Source organism: Chiloscyllium plagiosum, chromosome 22 (assembly GCF_004010195.1).
Source record: "Chiloscyllium plagiosum isolate BGI_BamShark_2017 chromosome 22, ASM401019v2, whole genome shotgun sequence".
NCBI lineage: Eukaryota > Metazoa > Chordata > Chondrichthyes > Orectolobiformes > Hemiscylliidae > Chiloscyllium > Chiloscyllium plagiosum.
Genome location: NC_057731.1, coordinates 21,929,069 through 21,942,224, shown reverse-complemented (window position 1 = coordinate 21,942,224; position 13,156 = coordinate 21,929,069). Strand labels below are relative to the sequence as shown.

General features: G+C 39.8%; 1 protein-coding gene across 4 annotated transcripts in view; it reads left to right on the top strand.

Moving 5' to 3' along the window:
• ppp2r2d (protein phosphatase 2, regulatory subunit B, delta) overlaps positions 1-13,156 on the top strand; it is a 59,528-nt gene that overhangs the window by 33,517 nt on the left and 12,855 nt on the right. For all 4 annotated transcript variants that reach the window (XM_043712587.1, XM_043712588.1, XM_043712589.1 and 1 more), the window contains 3 exons: positions 8,781-8,946; positions 11,089-11,201; positions 12,027-12,204. In XM_043712587.1, the coding sequence (XP_043568522.1) occupies positions 8,781-8,946; positions 11,089-11,201; positions 12,027-12,204 (457 nt within the window). The remainder of the gene's footprint in view (positions 1-8,780; positions 8,947-11,088; positions 11,202-12,026; positions 12,205-13,156) is intronic.

The following is a 13,156-nucleotide window of genomic DNA, read 5'->3' as shown; positions in this document are numbered from 1 at the left end:
ACTCTTTAGGCACAATTATTTTTGCAATATTCTTGGATTAGTCTAATTGTACAGTGTTAGTGTTTGCATATTGATAGTGCCTGGAACAAATAGCTAAAATGTTACTTAGGTTCGCTCAAGGGTCAAAGTGATGTCAGGGAATATTTAAAGTTCTACTGTTTCAAGTTTGGGGATAGCATACTTGGCATCAAGTTATGAATCCATGTTAAATAGCTCAATGAATCTTTTTAGTGCGATTGTTTCAAGTATTATGCAGGAATTCCCCGGCCTACGAACGAGTTCCGTTTTTAAGGCTGTTTGTAAGTCTAATTTGTATGTAAGTCAGAACAATTACGTACAGTTCACATCTAGTGTTAATTAGTCAAATGTTTGTCTTGGTGTATATTTTACTGAAAACATTTTAAATATAATAATAAATGTAACTACACTACAGTATTTATAATTGAGAATGTGTCTTTGTGTATAGGTATAAAAACATTTTAAAAAAACATTTTTTAAAGTTTAGAAAAGATAATGATTAAAGGTTAACACTTGATCTCATTCCAATTGATGCCTTGCATACCGGTTGGGGCCTTAATTAATAATTAAAGATGACTTTATTAATTGGATGATGGTTCTGGTGCTGGAGAGTGAGGGTCTGTTTCTGCTGCTGGAGAGTGGGGGAGTACTTCTGAAGTAGTTTCTGAAAGTAAACATCAAGGGTGGCTTGAACAGGGCCTTTCTTTTTCTCATTATAAATGGCCTTGTAGCAGCTGAATCCATTGGTAACTATCTGGTAAACTTTTGATGAACCTGTCTGCATTAGGATCTTGCTCCTCTAACTTTATCATCCCTTTTTTTTTTAAAGAGATGAAAAGCTTCAGCTAACTCCTTTGTCAAAATCTTCTTGGGTTCTGGGGTTTCCCTGTCCTAGTCGTCTTCCTCAAATAGTATCATCCACTGCTCCAGCTCCATAAGGTCCTCATTGGTCAGTTCTTCGACATGGGATTCAAGCAAGTCCAAGACATCACCTTCATTGATGTCGAACTGCAGTTGATTGTTACCAATATCATCCACAACCTGCCTGGCTTTGGCGATGTCCTCAGCTGTAAACACTTTAAAACCATCTGCGTGAATTGGGGGCACAATTTGTTCCTGACTCCTTTATTCTTCACTTCCTCCCATGAGCCTGCAATGTTGTAATTCCTCCAGAACTCCTTTAAGGTCATTGCATCATCTTGGGTAGCCCTGACTGCTTGTGAGCAGGTCCAGCGTAAATAGTAAGCCTTAAAGGAGGCTATGATTCCCTAATCCATTGGCTGAAGTAGTAATATGGTGTTGGGTGGTAAAAAGATGGCATTTACATTGGGGTAAGGTCATCTAAAGTGCTTGGATGTCTGGGGGCATTGTCAAATACAAGGAGAATTTTGAAAGGAATCTGCTTGACCAAGCAATAGCATTCAGCAGCAGGAACAAAAATGTTCAGGAACCAATCTTCAATGAGAGCTTTGTTACCCAAGCCTTTGTGTTTGCCTTCCAAATAATGGGCAGAGATGCCTCGAAGATTCTCCCAAGTGCCCTCTGATTTAGGGAGCGATACACAAGTATAGGCTTAAGCTTGCAATCCCCAGATGCATTACCACCAAGCAATAACGTTAGCCTATCCTTAGATGCCTTATGTCCTGGAGCATTTTTTTTCCTCTTTTGAAATGAATGTCCTTTCAGGCATTTTTTTCCAAAATAAGCTAGTCTCATCTACAATAAATATTTGCTCAGGCATGTCACCTCCCCCCTCAATAATTTTATTCAACATTTCAGGAAACTCTCTCCGTAGCACTAACATTGGCACTCACTGCTTTATCTTGCACTTTAATATTGTGTAAATTTACTCTCCCTTTGAAATGGTTGAACCAACCCCTATTTCCAATAAATTCTTCATCACAAGCACCTTCACTTGCTGCATGTGTAGCTTTAAAATCAATGAAAAGGCTTTGCGACTTTTAGAATCATAGAGATGTACAGCATGGAAACAGACCCTTCGGTCCAACTCGTCCAAATATCCCAACCAGGTAAAAACAATGACTGCAGATGCTGGAAACCAGATTCTGGATTAGTGATGCTGGAAGAGCACAGCAGTTCAGGCAGCATACGAGGAGCAGTAAAATCGACGTTTCGGGCAAAAGCCCTTCCGGAATAAAGGCTGAGAGCCTGAAGGGTGGAAAGATAAGCTAGAGGAGGGTGGGGGTGGGGAGAAAGTGGCATAGAGTACAATAGGTGAGTGGGGGAGGGGATGAAGATGATCGGTCAGGGAGGAGGGTGGAGTGGATAGGCCTCCTTCTTTAGAGACCGCAATTTACCAGATGGCCTCCAACGCATCTCGTCCACATCCCGCACCTCCGCCCTCAGACCCCACCCCTCCAACCGTAACAAGGACAGAGTGCCCCTGGTGCTCACCTTCCACCCTACCAACCTTCGCATAAACCAAATCATCCGCCAACATTTCCGCCACCTCCAAAAAGACCCCACCACCAGGGATATATTTCCCTCCCCACCACTTTCCGCCTTCTGCAAAGACCGTTCCCTCCGTGACTACCTGGTCAGGTCCACGCCCCCCTACAACCCACCCTCCCATCTTGGCACCTTCCCCTGCCACCACAGGAATTGCAAAACCAGCGCCCACACCACCTCCCTCACCTCCATCCAAGGCCCTAAAGGAGCCTTCCACATCCATCAAAGTTTTACCTGCACATCCACCAATAAAATTTATTGTATCCATTGCTCCCGATGCGGTCTCCTCTACATTGGGGAGACTGGACGCCTCCTAGCAGAGCGCTTTAGGGAACATCTCCAGGACACCAATCAACCACGCCGCCCTGAGGCCCAACATTTCAACTCCCCCTCCCACTCTGCCGAGGAGATGGAGGTCCTGGGCCTCCTTCCCCACTGCTCCCTCACCACTAGACTATCACCTTCATCCCCTCCCCCACTCACCTATTGTACTCTATGCTACTTTCTCCCCACCCCCATCCTCCTCTAGCTTATCTCTCCACCCTTCAGGCTCTCTGCCTTAATTCCTGGTGAAGGGCTTTTGCCTGAAACGTCGATTTTACTGCTCCTCGAATGCTGCCTGAACTGCTGCGCTCTTCCAGCACCACGAATCCAAATATCCCAACCAATCTAGTCTCACCTGCCAGCACCCGGCCCGTATCCCTTTAAACCCTTCCTATTCATATACCCACCCTTTTAAATTTTGCAATTGTACTAGTCTCCACCACTTCCTCTGGCAGCCCATTCCACACATGCACCACCCTGTGTATGAAAAAGTTGCCCCTTAGAGATCTCTCATATCTTTCCTCTCTCACCCTATGCCCTCTAGTTCTGGTCTCCCCATCCCAGGGAAAAGACTTTGTCTATTTAGCTTATCCATGCCCCTCATGATTTTATAAACCTCTATGAAGTCACCCCTCAGCCTCCTACGCTGCAGGGAAAGCAGCCCCAGCCCCAACCTCTCCCTATAGCTCAAGTTTCACAAGATCCTTTCAATACGAAGGAGACCAGAATTGCACACAATATTCCAAAAGTGGCCTAACCAGTGTCCTGTACAGCCACAATATGACCTCCCAACTCCTGTATTCAATACTCTTGACCAATAAAAGGAAAGCATTCTTGCACAAGGCCAAGGCTAATAGGAATATTATGCTGATTTTGATCCTCTAACCAAATTACCAATAGCCTTTCCATTTTGATAATTAAGCCACTGCATTGCTGAGTGATAATTGTCACTTTCATTGGGACAGAGCCTTTTAAACGCTCCATTACTTTCCCCTTGTCATTTATAATTGGCCTGATTGTTGATCGACTATAACCTAATGCTTTTCCAATGTTTGTTGGCATTTCATCTCTCTCTGAAAGCTTTATTATTTTCACTTTTGTTTCCATCGTGATCGTTTTCCTTTTCTTCGATGCATCACCATCGCTTGCATCAGATTTACACTTTGAAGCCGTGATTACGAAGGTAAACACACGAAGTAAAATCAGAATGCACAGAACAATATTTACATGATCTGACTTAAAATGGCGATAACGGCGTGCGCTGTTCTCCCTTGGGGCAACAAACCACTGAAAAATTGCCTATCTCTCTTAATTTTAACAATTGATCCAACATCCTCGGATATTTGTGGAAGAGAGTTCCAAACCACTCCCTTTGTATGTAGAAGTACTTTTTCACATTCTCCTAAATGATGTGGCCCAAATATTTAGACTTTGTCCCTTAATCCTAGAATCTCCAACCGGTAGAAATAATTTATCTTTGTCAAAGCTATTTTTTCCTGTTAATGTTTTGACTTAGATCAACTCTTAACTTTCTAAATTCTAGAGAAAACAGGCTTAATTTGTGTAATCTCTTCTCATAACTTAAGCCCTGAAATCCAGTTGTCATTCTTGTAAACCTACATTGTACTCCCTCCAAAGCCAATATATCCTTCCTAAAGTATAGTGCCCAAATCTCCTCACAGTATTCCAACTGGGGTCTAACCCAGGTCTTGTTGGCATTTCATCTCTCTCTGAAAGCTTTATTATTTTCACTTTTGTTTCCATCGTGATCGTTTTCCTTTTCTTCGATGCATCACCATCGCTTGCATCAGATTGCAAGTGTAACTTCTGCATCCTTATAGTATGTAGCCCTGTACATATAAAGGCCAGTGTTCCATTTGCTGCCTTAATTATTTCCTGCACTTGCTAATGGCATTTTAAAACTATATATGCATCTTTATTCCCCAGTCTGTTTGGACATCTATTGTATTTTCCTTGCTACCAACTAGAAAATACTCTGATCTATCCCTTTTTAGCCCAAAATGCAAACCTTACACTTTTTTAGTCTGCCACACTTTTGCCCATTCACCTGATCTATAATCTCTCACTTTGTGGATATGTGTACTTTTATGCTATCATCTACGTAGCCATATCCTACCACTTTGGGTTCTTAACCATTATCCCAACTTTGTCATCTACAGCTTAATTTCCCAGCCATATCAGTAATTTTCCCTGAATTCCATGGGCTTCTAAAACCTTTTAAGTGGGACTTCATCACATGCCTCCCGTAGGTCATCCATTGACATTCCCCTGTCCACTACCTTTGTCACTTCAAAAAAAAATCAGAGATTTGTTCGGCATGATAATTATGAAGACTAAAAATTTACAGATGAAGGGCATTGTTAAGTACACTGACCATATATCAAGTGATCTTTCTGGGCGCTTCCCATTTACCTAGGAAAGAGCAGGCATTTGTAATATTGCATTCCTGAAGTAACATGCATAAAAGGCTTTGTTTATTAAAAGATCTGATTTCCTATTTCACCATCTTCATAGTCTCCTTACTTTCAGCATTTCCCATTCCCTCGTCATCTACTCAGTCCCACATCCTATCAACCCTCTCTTTCCCAAACGTGTACAGGAGATGCAACCGGCTACCCTCTTACTCTTCCTATCTGCTAGGAATCCAAATGTTTCCTCAAGTTTTTGCATACAGTTTTGTTCACTCTTTGCCACTCATGATGGAAATCAGTGTGAAATTTCCACTTCCACAATTCCTATTCAGTCTGAAGGAGGACTCTGAATATCCAGCTGTCTCTTATTTTAATTCCTAGTCGCTCCCATTTTACTCTTGGTCCTTGACCGTCGAAGAAGCTCAGCATAAGTTTGAAGAATACCACCTCAAACCTTACTCTGGTCTCAATGTTGGGGTTAACTGTTTCAGATCATAACCGCTGCCCCAAGTTTTAAAGGTGGCAGCTGTTGTTAATGATGCTGCTTTTGCCATTTAACAGTTCCTCTAAACCGATCCTTTAATTCTTGTCCCGTTACCAAAGTCCACGTGAGGTCAATGAAATGGAACAGTTACAGAGAAAGGTACCTGGAATTTTTTCTTCATGTGTAGTGACCTGAGCGATGACTCCACAAAGTCCATTGGCAATTAAATTGAAACCACAGACAACTTCAATTAGACCCCACCACCAAGAACATCTTCCCCTCCCTACCCCTCTCTGCCTTCCACAAGGATGTTCCCTTTAACAATACTTGGTTCATGCCATTCTCCCGCCAATTCACCCAAACCCCCAGGTACCTTCCCTGCAACCGTAAAAGATACAAAATCTGCCTGCGCACACCCACCTCATCTGCCTCTCCTCCAACCTGCTTACTGTAATCTGTGCTCCCGATGTGGTCTTCTCTACATTGGGAGACCAAACGTAAATCCGGCATATTTTGCTGAGCGTCTCAGCTGGGCCTGCAGGGTCCGACCTGATCTCCCAGTCACCGCCTTCCCATTACCTTTCCGACATGGACATCCTTGGTCTCCTCCATTGTCACAGCGAATCAGACTGCACATTGGAGGAATAGCATCTCATCTTCTACCTGGACAGCCTTCAGCCCAGATGATTCAACATTGAGTTCTCCAATTTCAAATAATCTCCCTTCCCGTATCCCAACTCCCTTCCCAGCCCCTCCCCTCCCCTTCCATTCCTCTGATCTACCCTTCTTCCAGCTACAAACTGGATTATTTCCTCCCATTGATCAAGCAGATCATAGCCTCTACCTGAGTTCATCTATCTCTCTCTCTTTCCCCCCCCCCACCACCACCATCTGCAGCTCCCCTTACACCCACCCCTAGCCCTGGGGAAGGGTCCACCCGAAACATTGACTTCTCCACTTGATGCTGCCTGGCCTGAAGCTATGGGTGGCACTGCCCTCTCTTCTAAGAAGACCTAGCAGAGGTTTTTGGTGTGTTGCTATTACAAATTTAGGTTTGTAAAGTATTGATGGAACTTGCTAACTCCAAATATGACCACCAAACCTACCTTTCTGGGTCTGTTTGCGCTCTGCATTAGCCAAAATTGTGGATGCATACATTGTTCCTGTCCAGTGGGCCACTAATACTAGCCTGTGCCATGTGAGGAGGCGTCATATGTCATTAGCAGATCTTGTTTGGGATTGTAGTGTATTAACACCTTAGAGGATGATAACTGTTTCTTCATTTCCCTGAAAGCTACGGGTTGGCTACATGACCATTTCCAAAGTTGACACTTTAAGTGTTGATGCAAAAATGCCAGAATAGAGGCAAGATTATGTATGAATTTTCCATAATAATTGGCCAGCCTGAGGAAAGGCCTAAGTTCCGAAACAGACATAGGAGCCAGGGCATCTTTGATCACCCTCACTTTATCTTCCAATGGGTGTAACCCACTCTTGTCAACTCCGTAGCCCAGGTAGGATAGTTAGGGTACCTGGAACACATTTTTCCCTTCTAAAATGTGCACTCCCAGGACAAAAGGACTATGTCCAAGTTATCTATGTGCTCTTTATTGGTCTTCCCTGTTGTTAGCACTTCATTGAGATAAATGGTGACCAGGAGTAGACCTTGTAAAATATTCTCCATTGTTCCTGAAAAATATCACAGACTGACAATAACCCAGCTGGCAGTCTCCTATATTGGCACAAACCCTTTTGGGTACTAATTGTAGCTTACATCTGGGAATCCTCCTCTTCGAACCGCACTTGAGTATGTATGGCTCATCTCCAGCTTAGTGAAGGACAGCCCCCTACCAGCTTTGCTTATAAGTCACCTATACAAGAGATAGGGTTTTTATATAGCTGTGAAAAGTGGTTTAACATTTATTTAAAATCTTCACAAAGGCAAACTCATTGAAAATCCCAAATCTTGTGATAACTACTGAGTTCCTGCCTTTGTTTACAACTTTGGGTACAGCTTCTGATTTGAGATTTTGTTTAAATTTTTCTGTGGATAGTCATCCTGGTGAAGAAAGCAAACTTCCCAGCCCAGCTGTCCTGTTTCTGAATGTCATTGTTCAGAGTATAATCTGGAGCCCTGGTTCAGCCTGAACTTCAATTCTCCTCCTGAGGAGCAACTGGAAGACTGAGCAATAATATTTCCGAAGCAAGCTACATTGCAAAAATCCCATTAACATCTGGCTGTGTGCACTAGAATAGCTGACACCAATGTATTTTGTCTTTAAGAGCTTTACAATCACTTCCTCCTCCTCCTTACCCTCAGCCCCCAAAACCACCACCTAGAAAATGGTGAATCTGCAGGGAGAAATCAGTTTTCCTTGCACTGTCTGTGCTTTTTGTTATTTAGAAAATTTAACATTTTCAGTTTGATGGAAATAAAAATATATTAACTAGTTTTGACATTTCATTAAATAGTTTGTTTTGCAAGAAATAATAGCATCAGGCTGATGAGTTTTTAATGTAGTAAAAGCATGCATTTGGCCATATCACAACCAGATAAAATGTTTGCGTTTGATGTGACTTGTGGAATAGTGAAATTGGGGAAAGGCAGTGTCCATCTCAGTCATAGCAAAGCAATAGTAATTTAAAATGTTGATGTCCACAGAAAATCATGAACTTAATTTTCATGCAAGATTTATTACAGTATTTTGCAATGTTTTCATTGATTTTCTAATTTCTATCAGTCATCTACTATACATGTTCTGTTTGAGTTAAGTATAGTTTAATCAGAGAATTCACCTTTATTTGATTTTGTAACTTTCAAAATGGAAATTTTGAATGATTTGAAAATAGTGCTGCTTAGCATAGTTGTATTCTGTTTAGGCCTTTGTAGAGATATATTGGACTTCATGTAGCCAGGTATAGTATAAAGGTCAGTAAATTGGAGCTTTTCATTAGAAACATTTTTGTGGTAAATTTAACAAACTAAATATGCATTGATATTGATAGAGCTAATTTGATACTATACTGCAAATAATCTTTCTTGCTTTTTGTAGAGTAAAAACAGACCTCATCACAAAGGCGAATATAATGTTTACAGTACCTTTCAGAGTCATGAACCGGAGTTTGATTATTTGAAAAGTCTAGAAATTGAGGAAAAAATAAACAAAATCAGGTGGTTACCCCAACAAAACGCTGCTCATTTCTTATTATCTACAAATGGTGAGTTTCAGATTTGCATAATTATATTTGTCTTTTATACTGCTTGGGTAATATTTCTATAGACCTTAGTTCACCAGCAGAAGCGGTATACTTTCATCTATTTGATCATGAAACAAATTCATGGCCTGGTGTAATTGGTGCTACATAGAATATATGTGCCATGTATTCCTAATTTATATATGACTGGTTAACTTAGCTAAGAAGTAGCGTTGGGTGTTATTATCAATGGAACCCTAGGTTAGAGAAGATAGCAATCATCTACCAGGGATTCTCCTTAATAATAAGTGGTCTTAAAAGAGAAGGTATGTGTGTAAGTGTTCAGCAACATGATCCAACTTCACTATAATGCCTGAAGAACCCACCAACAGACACTGTCTTTGCTCACATGAAGAAGATCGACATTGGGTACAAGACGTTGAAGGGTTGTTGACACATTTAGAACCAAGACCTATAAAGCTTCAGTGTGTTCAGAGATGAGGGAGAGCATTCAAGGTGATATGAACAAAAACAACCAGTTTTAATGTTTACACTGATGAATCTATAACCATGCTATCACTGAATAATTTTGCTAAGACAAAGGTAAAACTGCATTATATAATGAACATTATTTAGTCTGGCCTGAATAAATAACACTTCAAACATGAGGTGAATTTCTTGTAGAAATTATTTTATTTAATTTTAATCTATCTGAAAGTATTAATTAGTAGTTTCAGTAATATAATGACAGTGAGTAGAATTACCTTGCATGTTTGAAATGAAATGTTGCACTTATATGGTACCTTCAATGATTTTAGAATATTTCAAAGTACTTTGCTGTGAATGAAGAATAATCGAAGTGCAGTCACTATTGTGCTGCACGGAAGGTAACAGTTAAATTGCATATAACAAAGACTGTAACAATGCGATAATTACCATGTGATCTGGTTTTTTTTATGCTGTTGAATATTAAATATGGGCCATAATGTTGTCAGAAAATCTTTCTTTTGAATAATGTAATGGAATCTCCTGTGTCCACCTGAGAAGGCAGACTTAGATGTTGGAGGATTTCTGTACTTCAATCAACTCTCTAGTAATTGCTGACATACTGCTCATTATCCTATTTTTGTCTCATTTGATTTCATTTCTTTTGCTGGATTTGGGTGCTGTGAAGATTATTTAACAAAATACTGTTTCTTTTAAATAAAAACATGTTGATCATAATTCTTTTCCAACTTTTAAAAAGTACTGTTGTGGTGACTATTATATCAAGGTTTATGGTCTGCATTGTATTACTTCAACTTGTGGATTTATCAGGATAAGGAATGTTAGTACTATGGAATTAACTCTTCCTATTTCAAATACCCAGTGCCCGCATCAAATGCCCACACATCAGGTGTCAAATTAATCTGTGCCAGCATTGGATGCTTGAATGTAGATTCCAGTTGCACAGTACAGTGGATGGAATTTTCCTCCATTTCATGCCAGCCACTTTTTTTTTTTGATGTAGATTAGATTAGATTACTTACAGTGTCGAAACAGGCCCTTCGGCCCAACAAGTCCACACCGACCCGCCGAAGCGTAACCCACCCATACCCCTACATTTACCCCTTTACCTAACACTACGGGCAATTTAGCATGGCCAATTCACCTGACTTGCACATCTTTGGAGTGTGGGAGGAAACCGGAGCACCCGGAGGAAACCCACGCAGACACGGGGAGAATGTGCAAACTCCACACAGTCAGTCGCCTGAGGCGGGAATTGAACCCGGGTCTCTGGCGCTGCGAGGCAGCAGTGCTAACCACTGTGCCACCGTGCCGCCCACTTGATGGCCTCTGACAATTTACACTGATTTAAGGACACTTCCATGCTATGTGCCCAATCTAATTTTTAAACCAGTTGAAATTACGCAAGTTAAATTCATTTTGTACTTTTACAGCCAGCAAGGAAGACTCTCTTCCAGAATGAATATCCATTTTAGATGGAAGATATTAAACTGTTTCTAAAATGATATTGCTTGAGATTTTAAACTATCTCGTCATTAACCTTGATTCTCAGGTTGAACCATATGAAAAAGAAATTCTTGAACTACTGAATTATAGATTGTCCTGGAATGAAATTTTCAGGAAATAATATAAATTTCTGCTTTAACATATGGTTTACAGATAAAACTATTAAATTATGGAAGATCAGTGAAAGGGACAAACGAGCAGAAGGCTATAACTTGAAGGAAGAAGACGGAAGATATAGGAATCCTGTCAGAATAACCACATTACGGGTATGAGAGTACTAACTGGATTGATTTGATTTGGAGGGTCCGGTGTTGGACTGGGGTGTACAAAGTTAAAAATCACACAACATAAGGTTATAATCCAACAGGCTTATTTGGAAGCAGTAGCTTTCGGAGCGCTGCTCCTTCATCAGGAGGTTGTGGAGTGTAAGACACAGAATGTATGGCCAAGGTTTACAGAGTGATGCAACTGAAATTACATATTGAAAAAGACCTGGATTGTTAAGTCTCTCAATTTTTAGATGGTTGGATTATAACCTTGTGTTGTGTGATTTGTAAACTGGGTTGATTTGAGGTGTGGTCATCCATGATTTACTTAGGTGTTGCTAGTTGTGATATTTTTGAAGTGTGTATGAAAATTGACTATTAATGAAAGCCCAGAGAGCAAATCTCCTAACTAGTTAATTAAAATCAACATTTTTAATATAGACCAATTGTTTTTTAAACCCATTTATACACCCATATTGGACTAAGTCATATTTGTCAACACTTAATAATTCAGACTGAATAAATTCAAACTTGACAATAAGTTGATTCACTCATGAACTAGATATCAGTTACAAAATCATCAAAAGTAAACTGAATTTTCTTTCTTGAAACTTTATTCATAAAATATATTTTAACTTTCTTTTATGGTATTCCAATAAAATAGTCCTGAGTTTAGTATTGAGTGTTGAGGAAAGTGATAAAGTACTTTGCAAGATGCTAGCAAATTTCTGAAATTCTGACTTCTAAAATGCAAAGTAGCTAAATGAGTAGAAATATTTAATTTTCTATTTGAAGATGATTTTTTTTCTCTTTTTTGCTTAATAGGTGCCAGTATTGAAACCTATGGATTTGATGGTAGAAGCAAGCCCTCGAAGAATATTTGCAAATGCACACACATATCACATTAACTCCATTTCAGTAAATAGTGACAATGAAACCTATCTTTCAGCAGATGATCTTAGAATTAACCTGTGGCACTTAGAAATCACAGATAGGAGTTTTAGTATCCTTTTTTAACAACAATCCTTTGCAGTATATTGTGACTGATTCGGTATTGTTTCTATTTACCAAATATACTTTTCACTTGTGGTATCCCAATAAAAGAGCCTTGAGTTTAGTATTTGAGATACAAGGAATATAATCCCAGTTTTGAGATTTGTGAACAGTATTGCATCTGACACCATTATTCACTAATGTGTAAATTTTCTTTTAAATGTTGGTCCCTCTCCTGTCAAATTTACTAATATGGTTGCTTTTGAAAGTGTCTTGAATAATATGGGTTACAAATAGTTGTTTATTAATACAGAACTTAAGTATTACTAAAAGCAGCACAGTTTTTCAGAGTTTTTTGCATTTCACTTGAGGACAATTTGCAAGAATACCAATTCATGAGGGGGGGGGAAATATTATACTGCAAGAGGGTAGGGTGCTCGTTGGTTAGCAGTGGAGTTTGGTATGATCAATGTCTTAATTACTTTTGTCAACAGCCTAAAAGGTATGCTTTTTGATTTGGGACGTATGCCGTACACTTGAGTATCACAGTGGCCCTGAAATTCATAAACAACTTTAATCATTTGTGTGATAGGCAGACCAAAGCTTACCAATGGGCATTTGCATAATTTGCAGCACATGGTTCAACATTAAATATGTTTCTGTAATTAGATAGTATTTGCTGGATAATTCTGGGTGTGAGAAGAATTTTACTGATAATCAATTTAGGATTGTCTGTTGGGATTGCAGTGTGCCAAATTTTTCTGTATTGGAAACTACCTATATTCATACATGCCCTGCTTCTTACAGACAAAAAGAACATGTAAACATTGAGCCTATTTCAGTTCTGCAAAATAGGTGACAACCATTCGCTAGTTCGTTTCTCAGAACAATACTTAGTGGATGCATGAAGACCACTTTCAATTCAGTCTAGTTTATTTTTTAATTTTATCCCTGACCAGCAA